This window comes from Orbicella faveolata, unplaced genomic scaffold (assembly GCF_042242905.1).
Source record: "Orbicella faveolata isolate gen_17 unplaced genomic scaffold, um_ofav_v1 contig_13, whole genome shotgun sequence".
In the NCBI taxonomy this organism is placed as follows: domain Eukaryota; kingdom Metazoa; phylum Cnidaria; class Anthozoa; order Scleractinia; family Merulinidae; genus Orbicella; species Orbicella faveolata.
This window is the reverse complement of record NW_028301540.1, coordinates 8,806,884-8,820,762: the sequence shown is the minus strand read 5'-3', so window position 1 is coordinate 8,820,762 and position 13,879 is coordinate 8,806,884. Positions and strand designations below refer to the sequence as shown.

Genomic DNA, 13,879 nt, shown 5'->3' with positions numbered 1-13,879 from the left:
GTACAAAAACAAAATATTGACAGTTGTCAGTTATAACCTGAAAAGGAGACCAATCAGAACCTAATGTATTCTCTATTTTCCGTCCATACCACTCGTTTCCTCGCAGATTAATTTCTCTAGAAACTTTGATAACGTGGCGGTTCTGAATATGATTGAGTTTAGATTATCACACCTTATATCAAACCAACCGTGGGAGCTGTCGTCCATATTAACACTTTTTGTGAAGTATTGTCCCTTGGTTTGATCTTGCTTTAGAGGGGAAAAGGAGAACATGTATATTCTCAAATGTGTACAGGAGTTACAGGTGAATGACCTAAGGTTCTTTCCGGCTGGTTGAAATAATATCAAAACGTCTATCGCATATGATTGACAAGGGAAAGAAACAACGTATCCCAATCGAATTAGTACGCAAAGTAGTTTTCTTAGACGAAGTTCTCCTCGTCCACTGACCATCTGTTTCAGTTAAATAATCTTACGTTACTACGAGTCACGTTGTATTTAATCAACAAAGAAAACCTCGTGATCGCTTGGATCAATACAATATCAATTTTTAAGCAAACGTCATTCAAGTGCCCGACGTGTATAACGCACGAGTTGTTCTTTTTTAAGAATGGCGTTTTGCGATTGTTTAGTAATAAGAATACCTCGGCTTGCTTGAGTTGAGGGTACAGAGAGGGCAGGAAGAACCATTTTACATTAGTTACCTTAAGATATTGGTGCAAGGGCAGGCTCAAAAGAGTTTTTGAAACAAATATAAGTTTTTTAGTGATTGTAATAATCAATGACTTCGGCTGTTTGAAATTTTAAACTTCTTCGGATTTAAAGCTGTAATTTTGTTGGAATTAGTTACTTTGGTAACTGTACACTACTTACAGTTAACCGTGTTTCCACGTTAAGGTGATTCCTCAGAAATAAAAGTTGCCGAACAATTTTATTTATTTTTTTTAACTTTTCCTGAATATTTCTTACCAGGCACTGTTTCGAAAAATAAAACAAAAAAAAGATAGGTCATCCTGCTCGCAACAGAGGTATGATGAGCCGAGCTCACCCCATTTATGCCAAATCGCGCGCGTTATTTCATCGGTTTTCGTTAGCTGGAAGCAAATGGAATTATTAAAGAAACACTTTAAAAAACTTGATAGGCAGAAAGTCTCGAACATATGCAACAATGTAATTTATAGCGTGAATGGGAAAAAATACACAATCTTAAACTGCATGGACTCAAAACATTCCTGGAGTCGTTGTTTCGAGGGTCCGTAATTTTCATTCTTGAGTAACGGTTTTGTGCACACTTTTCGCTTTATCTTTTCTCCTTCCGAACAATTTTCCCGTCCTCGACGGGAGCTAGCCTGCCAGCAGGCTCACCTTTGAATCACACGCGCGAGCGGCGAAGAGCAAAGCGATCCGGCGGGAAGGAGTCTGGTGAAGAAGCGCCAAGAAAGTGAACCTGCGCTGATCTCTGTAATTTTTTCATTTCTGCTTCGTCTGAGCGAAGTGAAATACCACTGGTCGAAAAGCGGGAAAGGCGAGAAAACTGTCAATCTACTATGTTTGATGACGAGCGATTAAATGCCCATGGAGTCGCTAATTTACCGCACAATAAAAAACAAGTCGTCTACATTTGGAGTCAGAGGAAGAGTCGAGTGCGCGTTTTACTGATGCTTTAACAAAGTTCCAGTCTATTTCTGGTTAAATTTCAATCTAAAGAGGGAGCAGGAAATAGCAGTTGAAAGTATGTTAATGAATCAAGACGTACTTGTCGTGTTGCCGACTGCATATGAGAAGAGTTAAATATTACAAACGTATGTGATTGCGAGCGGGCAACCGAAACAACACGAAGACGTTTGCCCGTTTATCAACATCGTCAAAGACCAGATTGCCAAAGCAAGATCACTTGGAATCAAGTGTGTGTCCTTAGTAGACATATTGTAAAACTTTGACAGTTTTTCTTCGATCGGCAAAAATTTATCAACAACGGATATCGCGCCTCTATGGTCTACATGTTGTTATGAAAAAGATTTACAATTTTCCCGAGAAATCTGAGCTGCCAAAGTTCATAGTTCCGGTGAAAAATAATTGACTTATTCTTTTCTGCGGTTTCCGGGGTGGAAATAAGAAATTTGCAGAGATCAGTGCTCCAACGTGAGCCTGCTCGCAGACTAGACGGGAGCCAGTTGGCAGGCTATTTTTACACATGTTGTCGCATTGTTCTGTTTACTATAAGCTTATTAATTATACGCCGTCTTGTTGCTCTTGTCTATCTCGGGCTGTCTATCTGCTTGCCTTTTTCGTTTTCCATGTTGATCATAACACAATATTAATGCGTACTGTATCACTTCTGTTCTAGAGTCGCAAATGACTTTTTTCTCTGAGAAGACTCGAAACATGTCATGTGACTTAATGAAGTTCCCGTAGAAGGACCTCCCATTGTAACTGCAGTTTCGTAGAATACAAAGTCACAAAAAAATCTCTTCCTCTTGAAATCTTGAAAAAAATGTCTTCCTCAGCCTTTTTATTTGTTTGCTCATTCAAATTCATTATGAGCTTTTGATGGGCAAGCAAAACGGGAGAGAAGATACTGGCTAGGGGCCGAATGGGTCTGTGATAAGTTGGCAAAGTGAGTGCACTTCTCATAGGATTAGAGGGACGAAATACGCAGAGCTTTCTCTCTTATGGTGCAACAATAATGAATTGGGTCAGAAATAAAGTTCATCTGAGAACAGCTTCTAAAGAATAAAAACCCATTGGTCAGTTCAATTTGTCTTTCCTCTGCTTACACGCAAACTTGCCCTTACTTTGCCAAACCTGTACATACTAGAAACGTAACTCCCATAAAAAAAGGACTCACGAATGGTTTATATAGCTCCCTCCACGATGTCTTTTGAACGTTAAATTGAGTCGTGATATTAAAGTTATGCTATCTAGATATTGCTATACAATGCTATGCTATAGAAATAAAAAACGCGCCCTTCGTGCATTGTTGAGTTATATAAGCACGCGGGAATTTTTAAGAACACGAGAGAAGTGCATAGAGAAGCACGAGGCGCAGCCGAGTGCTTCTCGCACTTCTCGAGTGTTCTTAAAAATTCCCAAGTGCTTATATAACTCAACAATGCACGAAGGGCAAGTTTTTTTATTTCTTTTATAAAATGTAAACCACCACATTAACATAAAGACATATTAAACAAGAAAAGGATTGCGAATTTTAATTAATCAAAATAAGTATTCTCCTTACATGTACATGCTTTCTTTTTATTGGCTTAAATGCTGAATGAAAAGTAAAACCGTTCCCTTTGTGGCAAGAAACAAACGTTTTCTAAAAAAAGTCAGAACGGTTCTAAAGAAATTATTACAGCAAAAAGAATCTTCGAAAGCTGAAGCAGTTCCCCAGTTCACTGACTTTTGCTCTGAGGAGGATAAAGATTGATTTGCATTGAACCGATTGTGCAAGAATTGAACATGCCGCCAAGCATTTCGCTGTGGATCGTTGTGGTGGATGATCGGCTGTGCGTTTCAACCACTCTGCCTGATACTTCTGCTGCTTTTGGCTGACTAAAAGGCTCATCGCATTGTGGAGATTTCTGTTTTGTCTGGTCGGCCCCTTGTAGAGCAGTAGACAAGACATCACTACATTTCCTGAGCTGGATAGACGACGGACGAGAATTGTAATGCTGGAGACTATTCGGGTTTCTGTGTCCCGAAATGTGGCAGATGTGGCGATCTGACAAACCGGCTTGAGACCACAAGGTTATCGCTGTCGCCCGAACACAGTGATTTGTGTAAACTTTGGAAAGCTTGGCCTTTGTACTTATTTCTTTCATCATGTTTCCAAGAGTGTTGACACCAAGCGGGCGGTTTTCGTACCAGATTTCGGGTGTGATGGCGGATTCATTCCAGTCGCGTCGAGGTTGCTGAAATAAGGCTTCGCATTTCGGATTCAGCTTGGAGATATACAAGCTCAGCGCTCGGTAGCCGTCGTTCTCACTCTCTGTTTCGTACATACGAGCCGTCTTCTCAAAGCTGGATCGGTCTTGAAGTCCACCGGGATGGTTTTTGGTGGTCTCGTCGTGGGTCATAGTAACGTAGCGCTTGCCTTGCTCGTCTACTTCAAATGCAAAACTCGTCGGCTTCAAATTTCTCTGCCCTTCACGACCTCTTCTACACCAGTAGAGAACAACATGGAACCACACGTTTCTCAGCAAAGACCATGGATTTGCAAGGCTTAATACTGGACCAGCTTTCAATTTCTGCAAGTCGTCAACTGGCATGGCCTCTTTGTGCTGCACATTTTCCTTCCCTTGCTGTTTCAGGCTCTTAATTTTGGCGTTCAGCATACGGTTGGAATTTGAAAACGTTGAAGAATTTAGCTTCAAACTTCTGTTATAAGGTGGGTTGTTCAAATGCCTCTCTATTGCATTTCTGAACGTAATTAAGGACGACTTGCTGTACTCTTCACCCGTTTTGCTTCGTGCTTCTGTATAAAACTGTGACAGACTGTTGTCAAGTTGTTCGTCGCTCATTTCCTCTAGTTTTGGCAGCACAGGAACTTTTTGTGCACCCCATTCTAGGAAAAGAAAACATTTTTTCCAACTCAGCCTTTAAGTGTTGCAAGCGTATTTCGAGTGGTTAACTGTTAAATGATATACGCAACAGCTGCTAGAAAACATTTAATTGTATAAACAAGTGAAATGTTGCTTTTTGTTGACAAAGATGTAGATAAGCCAGTATAACTCATTATTTAGGAAGCATTGTAATATGCTTTTTTCGTCATTCTGCCTTTTAAATTAAAACAGGTTTTAAGTTTTAGTGTTTGAGATGTGTATTGGATTGTAGTCATGTTTACGTAAATTCATACCTTTGAAAGCGTTTACTGCCCAATTTGTCGAGCTCTTCGTAGACTTTGCTTGCGTTTCCACCAAAAGCCGGTTTCTCTCCGCTTCTGTCAGTTCTGCAAACCGTTTTTTCTTTGGAACAGGTGCCTCATTTTGAGACTCCTTAACGCTGCTACTTTTCTCGGCGTTCAGGAATTCGAACCCGAGTTGAAACCGTGGAAATTCTTCAGCCATAATGGCGGACGGACTAGCTGATTCTCAAATTTTGTCCAGGGCAAAATTTTCGTGACGTAGCTTGCGTGCATATGTTGAGTTATAATGCACGCGCGTGACGTAAGCAGAGTGCTTTATGGAGCTATAATGAACTCGAACTGACCAATCACAGCGCGCGCAATTACTCGAACATTTTATAATATGCTATAATATGCTATGCTACGCTACGCTATGCCAGTTTATGCAGCAAGATTTGAATAGGTTTTTTCCCTTTCAGAAACAAAGTCTGATATTAGCAGTTTTAATGTCTATTTCTTTGTTCGCTGTCATATCTAAGTCTAGGCAACATCTATTTATATTTTTTTTGGCACACAGTTAGGCTATGGGCGGGCTGATGTAAAAATCGGTACAGAGTAATGTCAGTAGTGCAGGGCTTGGCGAGAACTTACTGTAAGCCTAATTTCTAATCAGCATTATGCATCAGTCAATTCCAGCAGTGCCCATCCCCCCCGGGCAACCGCGGGGCATTTGCTCACGTTGTTAGTCCCGGGGGTGGGGCATCCGCAATTTTATCGCGGCCCGGGGTCTGGGCATTTGCGTACCCGGGGGCGATCCCCGGGCATTCGACACACGTGTTTTGGAAAGTGCCATGGATGAGTTCATCGGGAAAGACGAGGCGTTTGTCGAACAATGGCTTGTCCGTCAGGGATTAGAGAAACTTGCAGATGTTTTTAAAGGTATGTTTTCTCAATTTCAGATATTTCTTCATTACTTGTAAGCATATAAATATAAGCGACAAGGTGAACTATATTTTGTTTATCATAAAACAATCACTGACGTGAACACGACCATTTCGCATTTCGCATTCAAAACTAGCCTAGCATGTTTTAAATTCATGAAAGTGGAGTTAAAATACTTAAGGTTGGCGAAGTCAAATGATGCGATCTCCAAGACAGATCTTGCGAGCTTAAAATGCAATGCATCATCATTTAAAATGTCTTAATTCTTCACGGAAAAAGTAGCCTGCGAATACAGGCGCCTATCATCGTTCGCGGCTGGGGGCATGTCCACCGCAATCCCAGCTATCCTCTAGCAAACTGTTAAAAACAAATATAATCAGAATCAACTAACACGTACTGCTGTCCTTGAAGTCTTACCGTTGCGTTAAAATACTGAACAGTTGAACGTCTTATTTACTGATTAATTAAAAAACTGCGGAGTTGTTGGAAGGCGACGATCCCAGGGGCGGGGCATTTGCCCTCTTTCTTCGTCCCCACCCCGGGGCAGTTAGACAGCTTATGTGCCCATTTTTTTTGAAAAAAATGCTAATGCCCGGGAGTTAGCCCGGGGGGGGGGGGGGGGGTGAATGGGCACTGCTGGAATTGACTGATGCATTACCAGCCACCAAAAACTCTCTTTCCCGTTATTTGTCATATTATTTCCCCCAAGTATATAACCTTGTCATCTGGAATTAGAAATGCGAAAAGGCTGAATTAAGAATTGCTAAATCCCCAAAACTTTTTATCTCGGATTAACATTAATCGGCCTTTGCTCAAGCCACCCAAACTCAGGGCGGGAGGTATGAAAACAAGATCATCTGGCGGCCATTAGCTTACTGTTAACAGTTTGGCTCAGAGTTCAGTAGTTCGTTGACAGGCTGTTTCCGGCGCAATGGTTTGGACCAGCTGTCTTAGGGCAGTAACAGCTGACTTACACATCGTTTGGTCAAGTTGTCACTTTACCCCCGTAGCAACACTACAACCACCGTAGTTCCAGCTCAGTTAGTTTGGTAGTAGGTCGTAGAAATACAAGTGGAATCAAATAATGGTTGCTCTGCCAAACACTTGCATAAGACTATTCAATGTGTTGCCATAAGAGGAACAACATCATTGTGGACACCTCAGCCGTTCTATATTAGCCGTATATAGGGTGGTAAAAAAAAATTCAAAAGAGATCATACGTCTGATAGCAGATCGAAGGAGTTAGTTACAAAACCTGCCGCTCGCTTCCAACTGGAGCTTGCCTATGTGCTTTGGCATCCTAGTTGAAAATTAAGATGACTGAAGAACAATGCATAGTTAGCGACGACGGTTGTTATATTAAATTCAGTCCGTTCGATTGCGGTTTTTGAAAAACTGTTCATCGTTGGCTATAGCAGCCAAAACGGAAGTTTTAGCTTGTGAAAAGTCGGATCAATAAGGATAAGTAAACATCCAAAGATTTCTTTTTCTGCTATGCGTGCTCCAGGTCGCGTTCTGCGTCACCCGATATTTCAGACTAATCTGGCTAAAAACAGCTTATTTTGGCGATTTTTCAACCCGTTTATCAATAAATATAGCCATTATCTTTGATGAAAGGGAAATATTTTTCATGGGAAATCGGGTCGACGTTCACGCAAAAAATAACAACTTGAACTCATAACCTGGAGACTGCTTATTTTCAAAGCGTCTCTAGTAAATTCAATGCATGCTGCTGAAAAGAAAGCGAAGATTGTTTTGTAAAAATGTAAGACATGCTAGCAGAAATAAATGTGACTCACTCAGTCGACTGGATTTGAGAGGCTGTTACAGTAAAAAAAAAAAAAAGAGAGAGAAAATAAATAAAATAAATCCCTGAAACCGACGAAACCTGCTGTCTTTTCTGTCCTTACGGATGGAGTTCGATCCCTTTGCTGGGGACACGTTACTTTATCGATGAAAGAAAAAAAAAAAAAACAGTCACTTCAAGGGTGCGAAACATGTTTTCTTTATTGCTATGTATGGTAGTTTTAAAAAATTCCTAAAGAGATGTCTAGACAAACTTGAAAAAGAAATTACTTTAATTTCATTTTTATTTAGATCAGATCATTTTATAAATGGGTATCAGGGTTTTGAGTACCCTCAGGGCTCGGCCGGGGGGTGGGGGACACTGCCATATATGGGCTATATAGGTATGTGCCGCTGTGAAGAGTATGGTTTTCAAGCAGTTTACGCTAGGATATAGGGTATATAAATTAGAGAGTTTGGGTCTAGAGTAGGGTATCATTTTTCCCAAAACTGACTAGTTGGTTGAAGATTTTATCTAGACTAAAGAAACTAGGAATTGCCACTCAAAAATATAAAAAAAACAAATCGGCAAGTTTAAATTTACGCAAATTAACCCTCATAGTGTCGATAGATGGGGGGGATTTGGAGAGTTTACTCTATTATAGGGTAGCAAAATTCAGTTGAACTAGCTTTGGTATAGGCTAAGGGTTTCAGGGTCCCAGCGGCACCTCCCCACACAGAAATTTCTAAGGTACCCCCCGGGCCTCAGGGGCAGTGTGGTTCATAGACAGCTCGAGTCACGGTTGTTTACACACCAAACAAATCATGACAATGGGCCAAGCGGATGTGGTGTGAGTGTCCTGCGGTTTTGAACAGTTTCGATGATTCTTTATTTTCTTAATAAATGACATTCATTTGGTCTGGCATCAGGAACGCGCTGTTTGATGTTCCGATGAAAAGTTGGCGACGATTTGATCGGCGACAGTGGCCGTGGTCAACACTCACAATTGTTGCTTATACGTGATCAAAATGATGGGCGAATCAAGTCAACCAAATAACTCTGCCGCTGTCGAGTTGAACTGCTCCTTTCTGAGTTCGATGAATTTATATTTGCTCGTGGCCGGAATAATCGGCTTATTGTTCAACATTTTTCCATGGATGGTGTGCTACGCCAAACTTCGTACAATGTGTGGTCGAAGCAGTAGGGATGTGCTGTTAATGTCGCTGGTTTTGGTGGACTTTTTAACCGTTTGCATACCGCTTCCTATATACCTCTCGATGAACAACAACTGCTCAAGGACTCAGCGAAATAGCCGCATCGAAAGACCGTCGATTTGCGAGATTTTCTATTTGATGTTTGTCTGGTTGAAACTGGCCGCGATGTTTATCATTACGACGGTAAACTATACCTCCTACTTGGCTGTCACCGCGCGAGGAGTCTATCGAAGTATTGGAGATAGAATCTCGTCTTCTTTAGCGTGCTCTAGATACGAGCAAAAACATCGAGAAAAGCGAAATTCGTCCATTGTGATTGCGAATTTGGTGATTGGAATAGCCATAGTGGCCTTTTTAATAGCTTCGTTGCCCTACATTGGTCTTGGTCCAGAAGGAATAACACCATGGAAAGCGACACAGCCGTCTGGGGACACAGTGTCATCTGAAACGAACTTCACAACGACGTTGTTTTGTTCCCTAGAGCAAATAAGTTACCCAAGGCAGAACAAAGAATATACGTTTCTATTTGCGGTGTTAATGAGCAGCAGCGCCTGCTTTTTGCTACAGACTGTTCACAATATTCTAAGCTGTTTCAGCTGTGCAAGTTATTCCGTTGGCGATGCATCTTCGTTCACTACTGCCGTGCGAGGCTCGAGATCTTTCGCCTTCTACAACCGAAGGCTTGGAGCGGAGAGAGACTTCGCCAAGATGGTATGTGTGCTGGGGTTGACTTTTCATTTGACCTGGATTCCTGTCATGGTAAGTTTGAATCTAAGTTTACCATTCAGCGAGAAAGAGAAACCAATCTAGGTAATCCACTTTCGATCGATGCGTTTTTGGTTTTTAATTTGTACGTGCATAAATCGCGTGACCTTTCCTTAGCACTCTTTCGGTTTGGTTCGTTGAGTTTAATTCAGGCTTGTGTACGAAAACATCAGAAAGAATGACGCTTCAAAGATGAGCACATTCCTTCCTCCCATGCGATTTACGAATTTAAGAACCTAAATCTGCAAGAGCGTGCAATACGGAGTGGTCTTTTAAAATCTCGATTTACACACTTAGAAATTCATTAGCGCGTATTTAATTTCATGGTGAGATAATAACAGCTCACGAATTAGCAAATCAAACTTCAGTTTTGGGAGTGAAGTGCCACACTATCGTTCAATTGAGCATTAAAAGGCTATTTGTGTCAGATACGCGAAGTTGAATGCTTCTGTCAATTATCTCATCGCTGAGGTGAAAAAGGTTAATGCCCGCACATTTTGATCAGCTTTTCCAAGGCGAACGCGCTGTTGAGCAAATACGGCAAACATTAGTAAGGTAATGGAAGTGTATGCACATCTTAAACAGAACAATATTGCACCATCATCTTGCTATCTGCTTAACTCTAAGTGTCTCTAAACTATGGTCCTCTACTGTTATTATCTTTGAAATAATTCCTTGAGGGCATCGATGGAGATCACAGATTACTAGATTTGGGTTTTATTCTGGAAAAGTTTTTATAAAACCGCAATAAAGACTTTCATAAGATAACAAAGAATGGAGGCCTTCGAAGCAAAATGATGTAATTTTGCAAAATTGGTGGCCTTCAAAGAGAGAATTATCTTGACATATTTTTACTTGCGAAATACAAGTAGTATTTTCAGTCCTTTATTTAAAATAACCATGGGTGTTACTTCGAAACAACACATGTATTTTATCATGTTTAACGCCTCATCAATAATGTTCAAATGACTCTAATATCCGTTGGACGGATTTTATCCCTGTAATCACCTGAATAATTCATCCCTAAATTCTCCCAACTGTATATGACAAATTCAAGTAAACATTTAATGAGAATTGGCAAGTTTATTATTTAGTAGCTATAGAAGAAAGTGTTGGAATATCATAAACTTTAGAGAGGTTAGCAAGGAAAGGCAGTGTTAACAGTGTTTGTTATATACAAATACTGACTTACACATACGTATCCTTCGTAGACTGTTGGCAGTCTGTTTTCCTCTCAAAATTCAGTAGGGGTTATGAGGCGAGACGTTTTGGCTAAAGGGGAATGGGACGAGATGACTAAACACTCGTCCTTGTGACCCTTAGAGAAAAAACCGTCTGCCAGCAGACTATATCCTTTATGACTTGCATTAACATTCGCTAATATCCGGAGACTAGACGGCTTGCTTTCGTGTACAAATTAATTTTGTAAAACTTGACATAATGATAGAAGAGACAAACTTGGCGTGAGTTAATTTCACGATCTGCCCCCCCCCCCCCCCCCCAAAAAAAATACTGAACAGCATTTAGCGGGTAGTCTCAACAAAATCAACAATACATATTTTGTCAAAACTGTACAATGCGCATTGGACCAGACGCGTAAGCTTTGTTAAAGTTATTTCGCTTGTAGCACCTGTTATTGTTTTGAGGCTAGTGGTATTGTTTCTGTTGTTTGTTCTATTGTCCTCTGAAAGGGTATCAAGCCATTCATGTCAGACCTTACCAGAGCTTTCACCCGATCCCATGCATTGGGCACATCCACAATAAGACTGCTTTAAAAATGTTTTACGATATGTCTCCTTTCCGTTGCATGATTGGAGGAAAAATAGCGTGAACTCGAGTAATCTAGTAAGATGGCGTTTCGCTTTATGAAAAGTGTTCTACAGCAGATAGCAATAACTGTTTTTTTTCCGGGGTATTTATCATATTTCGTCTCGCGACGAAGTCCCGAAAATGTATTGGGCAACTTAATCAATTAACTGACGAAAATGAAGTTAAGGAATAATCATATCAGGCGAGTTTTGTGATTCTGTCTCCCTTTTCCTGTTATTTTCTATATATTTCTGCTGATTGCTTTTCATTTCTTTGTTCAGGTTGCTGTTGGATGCATAATGTCTGGTTACCAGATCAGCACCGAATTCTCCCAATACGTCATAGCTGCATCGTTCTTACAACCCAGTCTCAATCCGGTTTTCTTCGCAGTGTTTCTACTGGAGTTTAGAGAGGGTTACATGGCAGTGTTGCATTTTGTCCCAGAGAAGATCGTCCGACTTTGCAAAGGTTTGTTGTGTGTAGCGACTGGTAGGCAGCTACGCTTTGCTTGACTGGCAATCCATCATTAGCCTCCAGTTTCAAATTGGCCTCCATTACAAGGTTTAGGTCCAGTTCAGACGTCATGCTTCTGCCATGCCGAACTAAATTCAGGAATTAAGTTCAACAAAAGAAAGGCAGAAGTACGGCGTCTGAATCAAACTTCTGAATTTAGTTCGGCAAGCAACAGAGTTCGGTAAGCTCTGCCGTGCTACACGACTATGGCACGGCAGTAGTTCAAACGCCGTGCTTTTACCGCGCCAAGCAAGATTGATAAAATTATATTAATATATTTTGGCGGGATTGCGTTACCGCGGGTAGATGCGAGGAGAATGGCTACGTGGCTTCAGTAAATCTGGCACAACGCCTGACTCGGTCAGAGTTGTGTTTCTGCCATGCTACAGTCTAACCTTATTGCAATTTAGTTCCGCAGGGCAGAAGCATTACCTCTGAACTCGGCCTTACTTCGCGTATGAATTTTCTTTCTTCTAGAATGTGTGACGCTACCTAATAAACCAAACGAAGTTATCACGAACTCTGCCGCCGCAGCCCTGCCAATGGAGAATGGAGATCAAGTCTAAAACGATAATCTTGAATTTTAGCAAACGACGAAACGTCTAATGGCCTCTTTGATGTCATCAGCCATCCCTCGCTTTGAAGGATTATTGTTTACATGGTGAAAGCTTAAGTGACCCCTCAGTGCAGCGTTTACCAGTTGTGCAACAAAGTTTTATCATTAGACGTTCAAAAGCAAGCCCTTAGGAGTAGCTGCTTCAATGTGCATGAGAAGGAGGTGGAGCAGACTTTCTCAAGGTGTCAAGCACAAGATGAATTAATGCTTGAAAATGACAGTGCTGGTCATATTAACATCGTCGAGAAATGTACCGTGAAATGTCCCTAGCAACAATCTCAAGCGCTTAATCAAGTAAGCCCTTATTAGGGTGAAATTTGAATATATCTTCTTTTAGCAGTTTCTTTCTTTGAAGACTAACGTAAAGCACTGAGAAAAAGAAGAGAAAAAAAGTTTATAGTATTTGTGAACTAATATAAATGACAAGAAAGCCTAAGACAAGTGAATGTGTATATACGACAAGCGACAAGGCGAAGGAAGAAAAATACGGGGGCTCCCTATTTTTTTCTATCGTACCTTCCCCCACCCCCCCTTTTTTTTCCTCGGGGCTGCTTCCCAACTAATCGAACGCGGCTAGGTGACGGGTCTCCAAAGCGTCGTCCTGATTTCAACCAAAGTGGAGGACAATGAAATTCAATTTTAATGAAGTGGTATTTGGTAATAATTTGCATATGTAAAGTGAACATTTTTTTATTCGCTAGCTGCTGTTTGTCTCGTAGAAACGGAATATACGTTGCTTACATGACCAACTATTAAACTGAAGAAAATAACTTGCACTCACTGTTTCAAATGTTTTCTAGTCGTCCTTCATATAAGTCGTCTCTTTCTACGTGCAGTAACTCGGGGTTTGAATTGGGCCATGGTCTTAGTTTAGTTTTTTTTTTAAAATAAATCTCAGGTTATGCTGCCGAGTGCCGACTGGTATTGACTTATCAATTCTAGTGGGAATGGTTCGGGACTGCATTATATAAGCACCTCGTTGAGCTGAAATAAGTGAAGAAAAGGAAGCTTGTCAGCTGGATGAAAAAGAAACATGGGCTGATGAATTACAACTTATTAACCGAAAGAGAGGTCGTTACGGGAAAATCTCAAACCGAGACCTTGCTGTATTGACCAAGCTATAACGAGGTCATTATGGCAAGGCTGAGGTTTGAGATTTTGCCCATAAAGACCTAACGTTCGAGTTAAATAACTTGTTTATTATATACCCTTTTGCAGGCCCTAGAATTAGAAAGTATCACAGGGCGCGTTATATTGGCTACTAACACGACCCATACAATAAATGAGCTTACTGACTGAGTGGGAGGGTTGGAGGACATTGTGTATGGGCCAAATGTAGCGAGTTTCTGTCCGAAATGAACAATAAGTTTGTAAAGAAACAGTTGCACTGG

The 13,879-nt window shown here is 40.9% G+C and overlaps 2 protein-coding genes across 2 annotated transcripts; one reads left to right on the top strand and one right to left on the bottom strand.

The window, feature by feature from the left end:
• Positions 1 to 3,180: 3,180 nt before the first annotated feature.
• On the bottom strand, positions 3,181 to 5,242 carry LOC149114868 (uncharacterized). The gene has a single exon (XM_089284470.1). It carries the CDS (start codon positions 4,518 to 4,520, stop codon positions 3,393 to 3,395), a length of 1,128 nt encoding a protein of 375 aa, XP_089140596.1. The 5' UTR covers positions 4,521 to 5,242; the 3' UTR covers positions 3,181 to 3,392.
• Positions 5,243 to 8,373: 3,131 nt separating this feature from the next.
• Positions 8,374 to 13,264, top strand: LOC110053154 (uncharacterized). Its single transcript, XM_020759353.2, has 3 exons — positions 8,374 to 9,544; positions 11,641 to 11,827; positions 12,350 to 13,264. Exons 1-3 carry the CDS (start codon positions 8,600 to 8,602, stop codon positions 12,436 to 12,438), a joined length of 1,221 nt encoding a protein of 406 aa, XP_020615012.1. The 5' UTR covers positions 8,374 to 8,599; the 3' UTR covers positions 12,439 to 13,264.
• The last annotated feature ends 615 nt before the right edge of the window (positions 13,265 to 13,879 follow it).

What these genes read in the sequence shown, in the direction of transcription:
- LOC149114868 (XM_089284470.1), bottom strand. Translation starts at nt 4,520, where the DNA reads ATGAGCGACGAACAACTTGACAACAGTCTGTCACAGTTTTATACAGAA.
- LOC110053154 (XM_020759353.2), top strand. Translation starts at nt 8,600, where the DNA reads ATGATGGGCGAATCAAGTCAACCAAATAACTCTGCCGCTGTCGAGTTG. An exon ending in TGACCTGGATTCCTGTCATG is followed by an intron (nt 9,545 to 11,640) that starts GTAAGTTTGAAT and finishes TTCTTTGTTCAG; the next exon opens with GTTGCTGTTGGATGCATAAT. An exon ending in GATCGTCCGACTTTGCAAAG is followed by an intron (nt 11,828 to 12,349) that starts GTTTGTTGTGTG and finishes TCTTTCTTCTAG; the next exon opens with AATGTGTGACGCTACCTAAT.